The sequence below is a fragment of the Penicilliopsis zonata genome (assembly GCF_001890105.1).
Source record: "Penicilliopsis zonata CBS 506.65 unplaced genomic scaffold ASPZOscaffold_1, whole genome shotgun sequence".
NCBI classification, from domain to species: domain Eukaryota; kingdom Fungi; phylum Ascomycota; class Eurotiomycetes; order Eurotiales; family Aspergillaceae; genus Penicilliopsis; species Penicilliopsis zonata.
In genome coordinates, this window is record NW_019208911.1 from 1,237,325 (window position 1) to 1,254,580 (window position 17,256).

Below are 17,256 nucleotides of genomic sequence, written 5' to 3' on the forward strand. Positions count from 1 at the left end.
CTGACTATATATATTATAATATATACTACTACGTAGTAATCCTAATACTCCGGACTTGGACCCTGGAGCCTGGCCAACTGCAGACCCGCTGCCGACGAACCACAAGTCAGTGTCCCGCCCGCTTCCTGCTATCGCTCCCTCCTCCTCTCTTCCCTCCTCCTCCTCCTCCGTGCTCTTCTCCCTCCTCACCACCAACTCCTCTCCCCTCACGTCTCCTCTCCTTCGTCTCCCACCACCACCACCACCACGCTCTCCGCTCCTTCTCGTTGCCCGTCAATCGGTTTCTTCTTGGCTTCTCGTCGCCGCCCTCACTGATGCGGCGATTTTTTCCGACCGCGTAGCGTCTGCGTTCAGAATTTGACGCCCTCGGACCCTCTCCTACTCACCTCATCAGACGACCTTCCAACCACTCTCTCTCCCACAACCCGACTTTCTCCTTCTTTGATCCTATTCTCTCTTACTGTATGCCTTGAGTCTCGTTACCCTGCGGATCGGCTGTCTGTCAAATCCTCTCCAGATCGTGGGGTATGCGTCCCACCACGCATTCTCACTGTCGAGTATGACGTCTGACTCCCCCTCGATCCCTCCCCCTACGGCCACCATGGACTCTGGTATGCTCCTATCATCTGTCTCTCCGTGAAATTCTCGTCCCATATCTGCTTCCTTTCTTCTTTCTTTGGGTCTTGCGTTTTTTCTTTTTCTTCTTTTTCTTCTTTTTTCTTCTTTTTTTTCCCCCGCCCGCCTTGCTGACTCCTTGCGTTTTATTTTTTTTTTTCGGCCAGGTCCCAACCTCAACCTCAACGCCATGCAGTCGCCCCCCCCCGCTGATTCCAGCTCCTCCGTCAAACCGCCGCCGGGCCAGGTGCGTTTCTCCTCCGTCACCGAGGAGATCCAACCGCATAATCGCCGGACTACGCTATCCCCTACCCCGGAAGAGGAGGTGGAGGAAGGCTTCAGTGGCCTGAAGCCTGATGCTCAGGAGGAATTACGCGAACTGGCCATGAGCCTGCGCAGCACCCAGCTGCAGGAAAATCGTATTCGCCATTTCGCCTTTGAGACTGTCTCGCTCCCCTCGTCACGGGTACGTCTGACCCTTTTCTGTTGATTGATTGATTGATCGATCGATCGATTTGAATGGTCTGGCGCTGACACATCACATTCAGGTTGGGTCCCGCGAGTCCAGCGAACGGGGGCCCCAAGACACGGCGAGCTCTCATGGCGCCTCGCCGCGTGCTTCCCCTCCTGTCTCGGTCATGCAATCGCCTCCGTTAACCCCCGCAGCCACCCATTCCCGCGACGGAAAGAACGGTGACGGCCATAACCACCAAACCAATCATCCTAATCATCGCCATGGTCATGCCCATCCCCCGCCGGCCCTACAGACCGACCGGCTCAATGGTCAGCCCGTCGCCATGACCCCGGACACCTCTCCGCCCATCACCGTCGCTGACAACAGGGCCCCGGGGGCGCAGAGCACTTCGTCATCACGCCCTTCGTCAGCCGAGCAACTGTTATCGAAGCGGAATGACGCCACCACCACCACCACCCCTGGCGGCGCTTCCGAAACCATCGCCCGCCAAAACGAGGCCAAGCATCACCGCGCCCAGTTCTTCCTGGGCCCCAATGCTGAGAGCTCCCAGGAGGAAAGTCCGCCGCCCACTCCAAAATCCGATTTCGGTTCCTTCACCCCTCCGGGTGCCATTACCCCCGTGGGTGAGCCCAACGACCCATACGCGCGCAGTCGCCGCCCCCCTCAGTCGAAAACACAGATCGACTCCCGATTCATCTTTGGTAGCCTTGACTCCAAACGCCGCGGTCACCAGTCCTCTTCTTCCTTTGGCCGGCCTGCCACCCCACGCTCCACCAGCACCAGTGACCTGAAATCCCATGAGAATAAGCGCTCCTCACTTTTCGGCAGCAAGAAGGATCTTCGCGAGCAAGACTACGGACACATCGAGACCAGACCTCAGGGCTCCATGGCCGAGCTCAAGCGCTTCTTCAAGATGGGCCATCACCGCCACAAGCGCGGCGAGTCGCCCACCTCGGCCCCCAAGCGCTCCAGTCGCTCCTCGGGAAAGAGCGGCCCCTTCCACACGGGCCCCGATAACGTCCCCTTTGCCGACGACCACGGCCTCCAGTCTAAATACGGCAAACTGGGCCGCGTGCTGGGGTCCGGCGCCGGCGGCTCGGTCCGCCTGCTGAAGCGCAGCAGCGACGGCGTCACCTTCGCCGTCAAGCAGTTCCGCGACCGTCACTCCTGGGAGACCGAGAAGGAATACTCCAAAAAGGTGACGGCGGAGTTCTGCATCGGGTCCACTCTGCACCACGGCAACATCATCGAGACCCTAGACATCATCCAAGAAGGCCCCCATTGGTACGAGGTCATGGAATATGCCCCCTATGACCTGTTTGCCTGCGTCATGACCGGCAAGATGAGCAAGGACGAGATCGCCTGCTCCTTCCGCCAGATCGTCAGCGGTGTCGCCTACCTACACGGCATGGGACTCGCCCACCGTGATCTGAAACTCGATAATGTCGTGGTCAACGAACACGGCATCATGAAGCTCATCGACTTTGGAAGCGCTGTCGTCTTCCGCTATCCGTTTGAGAATGACATTGTTTTTGCGTCAGGTAAGTCTTGAAAAAAAAAGATTTTTTTTTTTCTCATGGTTCCGTACTGACCATCCTTCCTAGGCATTGTCGGATCGGACCCGTATTTAGCCCCCGAGGTGTATGATGAAAAGAAATATGATCCTCGCCCGACAGACATTTGGTCACTGGCCATCATCTTTTGCTGCATGACGCTGCGACGGTTCCCCTGGAAGCAACCGCGCACCAGTGATAACTCTTACCGACTGTTTGTGTCGACTCCGACCCCCGGGACGCCCGTGCCCGACGCGGAACCCCGGCGCATCCGTCCCAAATCCGCAGCCGACCTGGCTCAGAGCATTGACCCGAAGAAACCGCCTCCACTCCTTCTACCGGAGCAACCAGCTCAGGGGGCCGCCGAAAAGGTCAACGGGACCAACAACAACAATAACAACGTGTCCATCACCTCCGAGAAGGTAGAACCGGCGTCCAAGCCGGAACAAACTTCGGGTGACGAGAAAACGCCCGAGTCGCCGCAGGACGGCAACCGGCCCAAGGTCTCCCGTACCACCAGCAAGGAGGCACCCCCGCTGCCGCCGGGCGTCCAGTCTGGCCAGCGACAGGAGGTGATCAAGGGGCCCTGGCGGCTGTTACGCATCCTGCCGCGTGAGAGTCGGCATGTCATCGGACGCATGCTCAAGGTCAACCCCAAGGAGCGTGCGACGCTGGATGAGGTGCTCACAGATGACTGGGTGCGTGCCATCAAGGTCTGCCAGCAGGAGGTCAACGGTGAGCTGATTCGGGCTCCTGGCCACGAACATGTCCTCGAACCGCCAGCCCCCAGTCCCCAGGAGACCAGCAAAGCCAACCAAAGGTCTCATCACAAGGACAAGAACTCTATCAAAGGACGATAAATAACTGCGTCCCCTGTTTTTCCCCCTCTTCTTCTTTTCTTTTTCTTAATACCTGTCTTCTCCTTGTCTATATTGTTTAATGTTTCAAAGATCCGTCTTTCCTCTTCCCTCGTCCCCCCCTCCCCCTTCCTTCTTCCTCTTCTTGCTTCTGCTCAGCCGTCTGTTTCCCTGGGCGGTCATCTATCAGGCGCGATCGAGCTCTTGATTCCGGATGTCTAAATTTCTTGACGGATTTGCTTGTCGTCGTGTGTGTGCACGACATGTTTTTTTTTTTTTTTTTTTTTTTTTCCTTCTCTTTTTTTTTGGGCGTTGGATCTGAGCAAGGGTTCATGACTCTTATCGAGGCCTCAGCTCAGGCCTCTTGCTTGTTTATCCGGTCGGCACTTGATGCCATGGTAGATATTAGGGGCACGTACAAATTGTAGATTGACTGTTAAGTATACCAGTAGCTTTCTTCTACTACTACTACTACTACTACTCTTTATTCTACGTAATGACTACATAACTTCTACTACTAGTTCGTCTCCACTGCGATAGCGGAGATCAGATAACCGAGGAATTTGACTCGAACGACCTCCAACTCTCCTATCCATCCTATCCATCCTACGCGTCTCTTCGAATAGACTGTCGACGGAGTAATTGGGGGTTTCTTTCCTTCCTCTCTCACTTGTTTTTCTTTTTCCTTTTGGTTGCTCTCTTTGCTCTCTTCCACGATGAGCGAAGATCCACGGGTCTCCCTGTGGACCAGATCACTGGTTGTATGTTTCCCCGTTGTCCTTGTATATTCATTATATTCAGTATATTGGATTATATTGGATTATATTCGATTGGTTCTATGCTTTACTCCTGCTTACAAGCTAGTCTGGCGCCATCGCCGGCCTCACAGTCGACTGCTCCCTCTACCCGCTCGACACGATCAAGACCCGGCTCCAGAAAGCTCGCACCCCGCTGTCAAGCTCTTCAGCTTCAGCTTCGACGACGACCATCCCTAAGCCGTCGCTTCGGCAGACTCTCCGCGGGATCTACGCCGGTCTTCCGTCCGTGCTGTTCGGGTCTGCGCCTTCTGCCGCCTCGTTCTTCATCGTCTACGATGGGGTGAAACGGACGCTTCTCGACATGGAAAAGAATCCAGGGGCGGAAAGGAAACCATCTCGGACACACCTCATCCTCACACACTCGCTTGCTTCGTCGCTTGGTGAGATCGCGGCGTGCGCCGTCCGCGTGCCGACGGAGGTGGTCAAGCAGCGCGCCCAGGCGGGGCTCTTCGGCGGCTCGACCCTGCTCGCTCTCACGGATATTCTGAATCTACGCCGGCAGCCGTCGGGGGGTTATCTTCGGGTGATTCGTGAGCTGTACCGTGGAGCGGGGATCACGATCGCGCGCGAGATTCCCTTTACAGTCCTGCAGTTTACCATGTGGGAGTCCATGAAGGAGAGCTACATGAAACGATCATCACAGTCATCACAGTCATCACGGTCGTCGTCTGGTGCGTCGGGGAATGGGTTTATTCCTGCCTCGACGAGCGCGGTATTCGGAAGCATCGCTGGTGCGATTGCCGCGGGGCTGACCACCCCGTTGGACGTGATCAAGACGCGGGTGATGCTCGCGCGACGAGACGAAGGCGCCGGCCGGGTGCGAGTGCGAGAGATCGTGCAGGAGATTGCGAGCGAGGGAGGAGCTGGCGCCTTCTTCAGGGGCGTTGGCCCGCGGGTGGCCTGGATCGGCATCGGGGGGGCGGTCTTCCTGGGGAGTTACCAGTGGGCATGGAATACGTTGGGAAGGAGGGAGGAGAAGAGTGATCTGGGCCAGCCAGTTGATCTCTGATCGTTTCTGTGTTAATATGCCTATAGAGGTTTTCTAAGCGTTGTCTATACAGTGTACAAAACTAGAATATAGAGAGAGCATCATGCGATCATTCGATCCTTACCTTACTCTGCCTAATATTATGTAGTACCCTCACTATATTTGATTGATTTTATTATTAATAAATAAACAAGACACGATACTGATATTAATATGGATTTTTATCTCCAAATATTAGTCAATTCGTTATACTCCAGTCAGTCGGTCTTGCTTACCCGCCTCTTCTTCCCCTCTCGCTTCTCCTCCTTCTCCCACTCTCTTTCGGCTTCAATCCTCTGCTCTGCCTCTGCTTTCTCTGTCTTAGCCCTCCCCTTTGTCTCTATTTTCCTCTGTTTCTGCTTTCCTTCTCTGTGAATACCCTTTCTACTTCTCCCTGCAGTCCCTGTAGTCCCTGCAGTCCCTGCTACTATCTATCTGTTTTCTCTCGAGTGATCAGCATCGACAGATAAGCTCCGCATTCTCTCTCCACAGTGTGCCTCCTGGCAATCAGCCTGCATGGCGAGGAAATTCAGCCATCAGAGGGTCACTTATGGTATATTTCTGACTTTCAATCCTATTCTTTTTTTTTTTTTTTTGGTTCATTCTTGCTAATGGTCTAGTCCTTCCTCCCCCTGACGCTCCAGGCGGCCACCGACTGGGTGTGAACGGATTGGCGGTCGACGTCGACAACTCCATCCTGTAAGACAGCCTTTTTTTCTTCTTCTTCTTCTTCTTCTTCTTCTTCTTCTTCTTCTTCTTCTTATTACTTGGTCTTTGCTTATATCTGTGTTAGATATTCCGCTGGTCGCGATGGCGTCGTCTGCTCGTGGAACCTTGATGCCTCGGCCGCTACGACCCCCGACACGAAGAACCCTCCCGCAACGACCTTTCGCAGCCAGGTCCAGGCACACAGCCACTGGATTAACGATATCGTCCTGACGCAAAACAACGAGGCGCTTGTCTCTGCCTCGTCGGATACCACTGTGCGCCTGTGGCGCCCGCACGCGGACGCCGCCGACCTCCCCGCCCCGATCGGCAAACACGCCGACTATGTCAAGTGTCTGGCAACGCCCGGGAGCAGCTCGTCCTGGGTCGCCTCGGGCGGGCTGGACCACTACCTCTACCTGTGGGACGTCAACGGCGGCGGCGAGACGCTCAAGATCGACACCTGCGGCGACGACAAGACGGCCAAGGGCTCCGTCTACGCGCTGGGCGCCGTTCACTCCGTGCTCGCCACGGGAGGGCCTGAGAGCGCCGTGCGTGTCTGGGACCCCAAGTCCGGGAAGCTGATCACCAAGTTCGTCGGCCATACGGACAACGTGCGCGACATTCTCATCAACCGCGCCGGCGATACCATCATGACCGCCTCGTCGGACCAGACCGTCAAGATCTGGTCTCTGACCGCCGGCCGCTGCATGCACACCCTCACCATGCACAACGACAGCGTCTGGTCCCTGTATTCCGACGATCCGGACCTCGCTGTCTTTTATTCTAGCGACCGCTCTGGTCTCGTCGCCAAGACTGATACCCGTCGCGCCTCGGACATCGATCACGGCCTTTGCGTCGCTGTCCTGCAGGAGCACGAGGGTGTCGTCAAGGTCGTCGCGGCCGGGGACTCCATTTGGACCGCTACCCCGAAATCTAGCATCAACCGCTGGCGCAACATCGACACTACGCTTGAGATCGAGGCTCCGCCAGCTTCAGAAGAAGAGGAAGAAGAAGAAGAAGAAGAAGAAGAAGAAAAGAAACAGACTGAGCCCGCGCCGGCAAAAGCAGCAGCTGAAACGGCGCCAGCATCCAAAGAAGCTCCTCCGAAACCTCAGAAGATCCCCTACAATTCGGTCCTCCTTCTGACCAGTACCTCGACTTTCCCCCATACAGCCCGGCCGGGTGTGGAGGTGACCAACCCAAGGGCCAATGCAACCAGTCAGTCCGACGATGAGTTGGGACTCGCTGCCCCCGCGCTGTCCCTGCCGGTTGAGACCATAGAGGGCCAACACGGACTGATCAAATACTTGATGCTCAACGACCGCAAACGAACCCTAACCCAAGATTCGGCGGGCGAGGTTGTCCTGTGGGATCTTCTCAAGGTAAGTCTTTTTGACTCTTATCAAAGCCTCTTTTCTTTGTTTTCTAATTGTTTAGTGCACACCCATCAAACAGTTCGGTAAATGCCATATGGACGACGTCGCTCTTGAAATCAATACCACGGAAAGCATTGCCCACTGGTGCACCATTGATATCCGGACGGGTCGGCTGTCGGTCATCGTCGAGCTTAACCGGTGCTTCGACGCTGAGGTATATGCGGATGAAGCCGATCTGGCAGATCTCACTCCTTTCCGCGAAGACCAGCGAAGTAGGTCTTTATACTTGCCACTATATATATATATATACATATGTGTATACTTTTTGAGAATATCGAATGATGCTGACAATTGCAAGTCAATCTTGGCAAGTGGATTCTGCGGTGGTTATTTGCCCCTCTGGTCGACGAGGAGATGGCACGCGACGCGCAGTATCGCGCGACGGCCGTGGCCAAAGCCGAGGAGATTGCCAAATCCACCGCCGAGGCCGCCAATTCGTCGTCTTCTTCGTCGCATGCGACCTCACGACCGATCGGAATCCCCGTGCCGCCGCGGGATATTGGCGGCGCCGGGTTTGGACATGGAGTGCCGGTCACGCCTGGGTTTAGCATCGCGTCCACGAACCACTTTGGCACCTCGCCCTTCACCATGGGTGATGACGACGGCTCAGAGCTGCTCTCTTCCTCACACCCGCCTGCACCGACCTCGGCGGTAGCAGCAGACCTGACGCGCAGCTCGGGCGATTACTTTTCATCGCGGCCGGTGTTTGGGACTACTCCCACCACGGCAGTCGACGAGAAGAACCCACTGTCCAGGATTGATTCGCAGACCCAGGCACCCTCGAGTGGTGCCGCCTTGCCACAGTCGCCGTCGGAGCCGGACAAGGAGGAGAAGAAGCAGCGCGGCGGGTCGCTGTTCAGCAAGAAGTGGAATCTCCCCAAGAAGCTGGGCCGCACCCCCTCAGAGGCCAAGCCGCCTGTCCAGGAGGAAAAGGTCGAGGACTCGGACAAATCGTCGGTCAAAGAGGAGAAGGTGTACGAGAACAACCTGGGCGGCGTGATCGAGCGCATGCGCGACGAGTACGAGGAATTCCTGGCCGCCCATCCGGCGCAGGCGTCCGAGCTGGTCTCGGCCATCACCCCAAGCCCGGAGATCGAGACACCCCGGCTCGATGTGCCCGCTCGCACCACCATCTTCATCCAGGAGGAGTCGGGCGACTCGGCCGTCGCCACAGATTTGTACCGGGGGAGCTTCGAATCGGTCGCGCAGGACATTGACAAGTTGGAGAAGTCGATTCCCCAATGGTTGGGCGAGTTGTTACTGAAGGTAAAAAAAAAAAAGCCAAAAAAAAGGAATAAAGCTGACCGACAGAACCAAATCATCCCGAAAGAACCTGTCAAGGTGGCATTTACCTTGAAGCCGTACGACGACTTGCTGCCACACGTTTCCAAGCCCGATTTGTAAGAATACACTCATCTCTTAACTATTACTTGATACTTCTAGTCTAACTTGCTAGGACAAACGGCAGCTCCCGACTGAACGCGAACCGCATGCTCCGCGCAAAGAAGATTCTGGCATATGTAGCAGAGCGGATCGATCCGAACTACGCAGACGAAGAAAATGCCCTCAAGCCGGAGGAGTATCTTGAGCTGTACTGTCAGAGAACGGTAAGTTCGTTCCATTGACGCTTCTTCTTCTTCTTCTTCTTCTTCTTCTTCTTTTTCTAAGATATCAGATCATCCCTTCGAACATGACACTCGCAACTATCCGACAACACCTGTGGCGCTCTGGCGGCGACATGGTTCTCTTCTACAAGGCTAACGGCCGACGAGAGATCAAGATGCCTCCATCGGAAGAAGAGGGACAGGCACAGGCACAGGGACAACCTGCGAGTCTGCCGGCAAGCATCCACTCATCTACACCGTCAGGGCCTGCCTCGCCGAAGCCTTGATGTAGATTATTACATCATGTATATATGTAGTGTAGCGCAAAATATCTTGCTAGAACTGGTACTGTCGTGAATAAATATTCCATTCTCTATAGTCCATACTGTTTATACTCATACTACAGCTAATACCAATCAGGTCTAGTCTGGATATGCCCACGCACGTCCCGTAATTTCCACTTCCACTTCACTTCCACTTCAACTTCAACTTCACTTCACCTCAACATCACTCAATAATGTATAATGTACCATGCCATCCCACCAGACCAATTCCTCGCCAGATTTCACCATCTGTGGACTTCTTGCCGTTCCGTGATCCACAGGACGCGCCGTCGTGATGGGTTTCCCTCGCGAGTAGGTGAGAGTCATCAATCCTTCAATCTATATATAACCATTCTCATTATATCTAGGCATCGCCGTCAGCGGGGGCATGGACTCGATGGCCCTCACCCATCTCTGTCAACAGGCAGGGCTGGACGTCACTGCCTTTGTAGTGGATCATCAGGCGAGAGAAGAGAGTGCCCGTGAAGCACGCACAGTCGCTTCATGGTTGGAGAATATGAGTGTGTTTTTATACTACTACTACAGTCGTAATATGGGCGATATCTAATGCTTAAAGGGGTTAAAACGCATGTGTTACGATTAAACTGGTCTGCCAACGTGTCGGCGTTTGAAACGCAGGCCCGTCGTCTGCGCTTCCAGGCTCTTGGGAGAGCGTGTCACGAACACGATCTCGATACCCTCCTACTAGGCCATCACCGGGACGACGCGGTCGAGACAACACTGTGGCGACTTGCATGCGGTGCCAAGGGCGCCGGACTGGCGGGCATTGCGCCCGTGGCGAAGATTCCAGAGTGTCATGGCTTGTACGGGGTTTCGGAGAGTGGGCTGCAAACCAAGTGGGAGAGCCCGGTGACGACCGAGAGCTCAGCGATGACCGGCAAGACCAGCGATGGAGTGGTTTCATCCGGGGGGATTCTTCTCGTGCGTCCCCTGCTCGAATTTCCCAAGGCACAGTTACAAGCGACCTGCGCGTCCAACGGGATCCCCTTCGTCACGGACGCGACCAACTTCGACACCAGTCTCACGCCGCGCAACGCGATCCGCAGTCTTCTCGTCCACGGCGGCAGACGGCTCCCCCGCGCGCTCCGCACGGATTCCATCCTCTCGCTGATCGCCTCGAGCAGGGACCGGCTATACGAAGCAGATCGCAAATCAGATCATCTGCTCTCCCTCTTCCACCTGGAGACCTTTGATCCTCGCACAGGTCTGCTCCGTGTTCAGTTCCCACGCACACAGACACAGACGGAAACCCAGGTGGCATCGCTCACCCTCCGTCGCGTGGCAGAGCTGGTCTCGCCCTTCCCGGATAACCACTTTCCCCTCCGCAGCTATGGACAGTTTGTCGGGGACGTTTTCAACCACAGTGAAACAGACTCGACTACGAAGAAGAAAAAGAAGAAGAAGACCGCCTTCACCGTCGGCGGGGTCATGTTCACACCCGGCCATGGAGAAAGGGAATGGCTTCTCTCCCGCCAACCCTTCTGGCGACATCGCTCGCCAGTCACGCATATCGATGGCAGTAGCACCCCGGGAGGGACAGACTTCTCCCCCTGGACGCTATGGGATAACCGGTTCTGGATACGAATCAGCAGTACCAGTCCTTCATCAAAAGTATCTGACCTGCTTATTCGGCCCCTTTGGGCATCTGATCTCTCTGCAAAAGAATCAAGCCCGGATACTACTACTACCCTCCGCAAGCTCCTTGCAAGCCACGCGCCGGGTCCCATCCGCTTCACTCTCCCTGTGCTTGCTTGCGCGTCTACGGGAGAGCCGCTTGCGTTGCCTACGCTCGGGTCCACTTTCTCTGGCTGTCCGGATACTTTACGTTGGGAATGGATGTTTAAAAGTGTGGATGTCGATGCTCTACACAGTATGTAGTATAAAGAACAGGTAGTAGTTATGCAGATGTAGTATAAAGAACAGGTAGTAGTTTATGCAGATGTAAAGATTAATCCTATCCTAACAAAAGAATCATGAGAGAGTGCCCTGGTATCTAAACTAAGGAAAAAGAGTGGTGTAACAGTTGCACCAAGAGTCAGGTGTACAGAAGAGTGTCAAGCGTGACAGTCAGAAAAAGAGGATATTACAAGAAATACGATGATGATGATGATGATGATGATGAATGATGAGAAATCACTCACTCGCCTTGAGCAGCGCAACAGCCGCCTGCTGCGCCCGAAGACCCCCGACCTCGCGTTTGAGACGAAAGTTTTCTTTCTTCAGGCGGCCGATCTCGTCCAACGCCGCCGCCAGCTGCGCCTTGAGCGCCTCCTCGCCCGCCCCGACGCGCACGTCTTTGACGATCTTGCTGAGCTCCGAGTTGAATCGGTCGTACAGCGCCTCGTTCTCCGCGCTTGCCTCGCGGTACAGCTCGTCCAGCTTCTTGACCCGCTTCTCGCTCACAACCAGAGACGACTCCAGGTCCTTTTCGATCGCCGTCGTGCGGCTATCAAACTCGCTGCTGAGGCCCTCCACTTGCGCCTCCAGTGTGCGCACCCGCAATATCAGGTAGTCGCTGGCTCCAGGATCGGAGGGCGGCTTCGCGTTTTCGTCGGACTCGGTGGGTTCGGTCGGAGGTACCAGCTGCCGAGGGACGAGTTTCAGGGCACGCATTTCTTGCTGGATCATCTCCAATTCTTCTTGCAGGCCCAACTGTCCGGAGACCTGTGCACTTTTCTCGTTCTGCAAGCGATCTCGGAGCTTTTTTTTTTTTTTTCATTGTTAGTTGAAATGATCAGGGAGAAGACGATTGGGAAGAGGGAGAAATGAATACCTTCTGCGGACTCTGCATTCGAAGCTTCTGGAGCTTCTGAGACGAAGGGGGCCGCTTCCCATCAGAACTGTTGGCAAGTGTAGGCCGTTCCTTAAGGCCACCTCCTCGGGATGAGGGAATGCTGATGGCGCGCGATCGCTGCCGCGAGTCCGGCGGGGGCGAGCCGGTTGAATCACCGTTCTTCTTCTTTGGCGCACGTTCAGTCATGGCTACCCGGGGATCGATGTTCTCCTTGCGGCTTGGTGTGCTGGGTCGCGTGGGGGACTGGCGTCGGATAGGAGAAGAGAGCCGTCCGGGAGGAGAATTGGTGGTGCTATTCTTTGCGGGCGACGAACTCCGCACAGGTGAGCCTGATGCATGGCCGTTTGTGACCGGTCGATTTGCCTTTGTAGGCGTGACCGCAGGATCCCCCGGGCGCGCTCTACTAGACGTTGCTGGAGCCACCGGAGTGATGGGCCGTCGGGGAGGAGTCGGGGAGGGCCGAGGAGGGTTACTCGTTGTCGAGGAGGCAGTGGGAGGTCGCAGATCGGAGAGCGAGCTCCGGCGTTTACGGCGAACCTTGATCACGACCGCGCCGTCGGTGATTCCGCGGATGGAAGAAATCGAGGGGGTCGCCTCTTTCTCGTCTTCTGGAGATTGGTGGTCTGGGCGTGGAATCTGCTCTTCGGAAATGGAGAAAGGGTTGGGGGATCCGCGCGAGGTGGGACGCAGCAATGGGCCTAGTCGGGTGTCGATATCAATGGATTTGGAGCGCAAGAGCATTCCCCTGGGCGTATGTAGCTCCGAGTCGTTGCTGTTGCCGACGCTACTACTGCTGCTGCTGCTGCCACCACCCTTGGTCTTGCTCAAGGTGCGTAGGATTGACGAGACCTTGCTCTCGCCATCCGTCCTGGTAGTTTCGCGATGTAGGCTGAAGCCGAAGCGTTTCCGGAAGGACGAGGTGTTGGAGCTGACAGAGCCTGTGTGACGGTGATGGGAAGGGCCGCCGCCGCCGCCTTCCCGCGGGGTGGAATAATCGCCACCGTCATCCCAGATCTCATCGAAGAGAGATTCAAAATCTTCAACCAGGCGATCCAGCAAGGAGACATGCTGCATCGGGTCACCCTCCTCGGTCAAGATTTCGGCAAAGGCGGCGGTGAGGGCGCCGCGGTCCCCATCGTTGCCAGAAGCGTCCATCAGTTCGGCTAGCAAGCGGACCAAAGCAGCGAGGGCGCGACGGTTCTGCGGGCTCATCTCTTCGGTAAGCATTCGGCGGAAGTGCTCATCGAAATCACGCGGGAACATCGTATCGAACTGGCCCTGGATACGCTTCAGTGCGCACGGGTCGAGAACGGCTCCCATCTGGCTCTTCCATGCATTGGCCATGAAAGTTTCAAAGGCGACAAAGAGCACATCGACAGGCACCTCTGCTGCCGCCTGGATACGGCCAGGATCCTCGAGCAGGACGTTGTAGAGCTCGTTGACAGCCGATCGATCCGCGGCGTCTCGGGCGCGTAGGGTTCGGCCAACGACATTGCCACTCCGAGACTGCAGCGAAAGAACGTACGCCGCAAACGTTTGTTCAATGGCGCTAAACTGGGTTGTCTCGGGCGGAGAGGTCTTTGCTGCGCTAACCACAGAGACTTTTGGCGTGCTGTGAATGTCGTTGCTATCATCATTGGTGGTGGTAGTCGTGGTAGTAGTAGTAGTAGTAGTAGTAGTCGTCATCGTCGTCGTGTTGTTATTGTTATTGTTATTGTTGTTGTTGTTGTTGTTGTTGTGATTATTGTTATTGTTGCTCTCCTTGCTAGGAAAAGTCGATGGCAACGTGTTGGAGCGCGAGATGTTGATCCGGGGAGGAGGCATTTTGGGAAATTCGCCCAGCAAAGAGGCTGAACTGGGACCTTTGGAGCTGGATGAGGACGGAGTCGATGACTGCTCTTTCGATAGACTGCCGCCCCAGAGACTGGATAGGAGCTTCGACGGCGACGGGGGTCGAAAGCCACGGGGCACTTTGACCTGGGTCATTAAGCTGCTAGCGATATACCGAAGGATTTCAAAGTTGGAGTGTATGAGAGGTTCCGCAAGAGTTTTGTTCCTGGTTCCATGGAGAGGTCCAAGCAAATTCAAAACTAGAAAGAACTGGTTAGTTTCAGAAAAGAAGAAAAAAAAAAATTTTTTTTGATTGAGAAATCGAGATACATACTGCGCTTGGATAGAACCGGAATGAAGCTGTCCGCAGTGACAAGATCCGAGGATGAAGCGCCTATTACCGAGTCGATGTCGAGACGAAACTGGTCCTCAGTGGGCGAGGAGACCGCGACGACGACCTCGAGGTCGGTGCTTTGCAGGGCCTGGGTGCAGAGGGCCTTGGGCGTGTCGAAACGGAGCTGAATTCTCGCCGATCCAGGTCGGGGCAGGGAAGGGCTGTCAGATTCCTCATAGACGCAGGCCAGGAGACCGAGATTGCCGACAGTGCCGGTTGGGTTGCGGAGGGTCCATTTTCCGCTCTCACGCTCCTGCTCGGGGAAGCGGCCCTCGATGCGGGCTTTGGTGATCTCCTCGATCAGGCGAGTGGCGCGTCCGTCGTACTGGCCCGACAATTCAAGGGCCAGGAGATCCATCCCCATGGCCTGGTCGGCCTTGTTGTCCGTCATCCCAGGAACCAGGAACAAGAGGCGTCCACAGGTCGAATGCATGCATCGGACCGTGCTGAGGGGGAACACCTGGGCAACACGCAGTTCGGCGATGGGGAACGAGGCGGACGACCGGTCGGTCGAGGCGGCGGCCTGGTCGAGCTCGGTCATCAAGCTTCGAGCAGTAATTCTGCTACCGGACGACTTGGACAGCAACACCAGACAGTTTGGGTAGACGAGAAGGATGCCTGTTGGCCCCGGGGGGGGAGCAGCACTTTGAGGATCGTCCGGGTAAAAGGGCGCGGCGCTGTCCTTGAAGTCGACGGTGGTGATGAGGCGACCGGCGGGAAAGACGGCGGTAGGCCAGCCGTCGACAATGGTCTTGAGGCGTTGCAGGCTCTGGGTGTGGTTGGTGGAGGAGGCGTCGTCGTCGTCGTCGTCGTCGTCGAGAGCGCAGATGTCCTTGATGATGTCGCGGGCTTTGAGCAGGGGGCGCACGGCCGGGTGGACGAGGGGCAGGCTGCTGGTCATGGTGTCGATGAGCAGACTATAGCGTGGTAGGCGCTGGACGGGCTCCATGAGCAGAGAGCGTAGGCGTTGCTCGCCGGTCTCGTAGACGCGGCGGGAGAAGCTGGAGTGCTGGTCCTTGAGGAAGATGTTGAGGGTCTGGGTGAAGCCGGTGTGGGCGCGCAGATAGTCGGCGTAGGGCTGGGAGAAGCGAGGGAACCAGTCCAACAGGGTCTGAGCAAAGGCCACGGCGCCCATGGCATCCTTCCCGTCGCGGGGGTCGGTGCGACGGGACAGCGACGAGGTGGACTGCTGTTGCTGCACCTCGGTATCCTCGGCGAGGTCCGTCATGGCATCCTTTTCGGTATCCTCCAGGATCTGGCGGATGACCTGCAAGAACCCCAGGTTGACTTCGAGGATCTGGCTCAGACAGGGGGGGAAGAGGGCGCGCAGAGCGGCCTCGTCCGGGCTGGTGCTGGCCATGGACCTCCCCTGGGCCTTGAGGCGAAACTCCTCGGCAACCTGGTGGACGAGGAGATAGAGCTTGTTGACGTAGCGCTCCTCCGTGTCGACCACCTCGCACATGGCCAACCGTAAGGCTTCCTTCTGACTGCGCGTGAAGAGTCTCGATTTGCTCCGGTTGGTCGATTGCGAGGGAGCACGTTTGAGACGCGAGGTGGGCAAGAAGACCGGTTCCCCCAACGCATGGATCAGAGACGAATACTTCCCATACTGCACATTGTCGGTTTCTTCGATACTGTCATCGTTCTGGTTGGAATCCTCTCGCGGCGGCGGCGGCGGCGGCAGCTGGATCGACCCGGCCGGCAAAACGACATCCAGGTCAACGCAGTGGACCCTGCGGTCTCCGTAGGCCGCCCGCAGATCGCGAATAATATCGGCAGCGTTATTCCCGTCTACCTTGGCCATACGGTTGGCCAGCTCGGCGGCGTGCATCTCGTCGAACATCTTGGGCAACCGAGCGGCCGGCCGCCCCGCACGCGCGATCTCGGAGAGACAAGCCTTGGCCGGATCGGACAGATCTGCAAAGTACTTGAGCATGGTGACGGCAAGACCCCGGCAGACCTCGTCGCCCTGTTTATCGCGAGGCAGGTGGTTGACGGCGGCGTAGAGAGGGGCGGCGGGCGAGACGGTCAGACGCGGGTACGAGACGAAGCCGGCGGGAGAGAAGATGTGTGCCTGGATGCGCGAGCTGCTGACCGTCGCATTTGCCGTGGCCACAGGGCCGTAGAAGACAAAGGTCGAGGCCAGCTGGGGGTCGACAGCGTGGTAGAGAGCGAGCTGCTCCAGCGGCAGGTCCGCGGGGGAGGCAGTCGTTGCCATGGCGGAGGAGGAGGAGGAGGAGGAGGAGGAGGGGAGGTTCTTCGAGGGCGTAAAAAGGAGCGACAGGGAAGGAAAGACGGCGAAGCGATCGAAGGAGGGAAAGGAGCGACAGGAAGGAATTAGTAGCTCAGGTTGAAAGGACGAATTAATTAAAGATGGCAACGAGCGAGACGGACGACTGACACGCAGTGCAGCTGCGCGACCGAGGCAGACGACGACATTCGTCACACCGGGTCGTCCATGAACACGTCTTCGACCCAAGACACGACCCGAGACGACAGATAACGATGGAAGGAAGAAACGGAGGCCGTCTAAAGATGAAGAGAAAACGCTGCAAGTGCTAGCAAGAGTGAAGAGAGAGAGAGAGAGAGAGAGAGGGAGGGAGAGAGAGAGAGAGGGGGGAAGATATCGGCTGCAGTCGACGCGGGGAGGAGTGGAGTAGATTAGCTTACGACGTATGTTGTGAGAGGATTTAATTATATAGAGTATGAGTATACTCCGTACAGCCATTGGATTAAGGATTTACTTCTATCTAATGGTAGATGATTAGTAGTTTGTGCTTCGATTAATCTGTTGTCTCGCT

The 17,256-nt window shown here is 56.3% G+C and overlaps 3 protein-coding genes across 3 annotated transcripts; 2 read left to right on the forward strand and 1 right to left on the reverse strand.

Moving 5' to 3' along the window:
* Positions 1-805: 805 nt before the first annotated feature.
* Positions 806-9,380, forward strand: ASPZODRAFT_54777 (hypothetical protein; the record flags this gene model as incomplete). The annotated part of the gene is made up of 15 exons (XM_022728491.1): positions 806-1,081; positions 1,164-2,631; positions 2,695-3,432; positions 3,910-3,935; positions 4,365-5,315; positions 5,568-5,663; positions 5,838-5,898; positions 5,966-6,044; positions 6,139-7,435; positions 7,491-7,701; positions 7,788-8,191; positions 8,228-8,755; positions 8,801-8,889; positions 8,946-9,096; positions 9,165-9,380. 15 exons carry the CDS (start codon positions 806-808, stop codon positions 9,378-9,380), a joined length of 6,591 nt encoding a protein of 2,196 aa, XP_022585442.1.
* A 237-nt stretch (positions 9,381-9,617) lies between these two features.
* Positions 9,618-11,315, forward strand: ASPZODRAFT_11774 (hypothetical protein; the record flags this gene model as incomplete). Its single annotated transcript, XM_022721184.1, has 3 exons — positions 9,618-9,732; positions 9,785-9,937; positions 9,994-11,315. The coding sequence occupies 3 exons, from the start codon at positions 9,618-9,620 to the stop codon at positions 11,313-11,315; spliced, it is 1,590 nt and encodes a 529-aa protein (XP_022585443.1).
* A 203-nt stretch (positions 11,316-11,518) lies between these two features.
* On the reverse strand, positions 11,519-17,077 carry ASPZODRAFT_106967 (hypothetical protein). The gene is made up of 3 exons (XM_022720938.1): positions 14,396-17,077; positions 12,211-14,321; positions 11,519-12,137 (listed from the first exon to the last, which is right to left on the reverse strand). Exons 1-3 carry the CDS (start codon positions 16,671-16,673, stop codon positions 11,571-11,573), a joined length of 4,956 nt encoding a protein of 1,651 aa, XP_022585444.1. The 5' UTR covers positions 16,674-17,077; the 3' UTR covers positions 11,519-11,570.
* Between the last annotated feature and the right edge of the window lie 179 nt (positions 17,078-17,256).

What these genes read in the sequence shown, in the direction of transcription:
- ASPZODRAFT_106967 (XM_022720938.1), bottom strand. Translation starts at nt 16,673, where the DNA reads ATGGCAACGACTGCCTCCCCCGCGGACCTGCCGCTGGAGCAGCTCGCT. An exon ending in TCCGGTTCTATCCAAGCGCA is followed by an intron (nt 14,322 to 14,395) that starts GTATGTATCTCG and finishes AGTTCTTTCTAG; the next exon opens with TTTTGAATTTGCTTGGACCT. An exon ending in GAATGCAGAGTCCGCAGAAG is followed by an intron (nt 12,138 to 12,210) that starts GTATTCATTTCT and finishes AAAAAAAAAAAG; the next exon opens with CTCCGAGATCGCTTGCAGAA.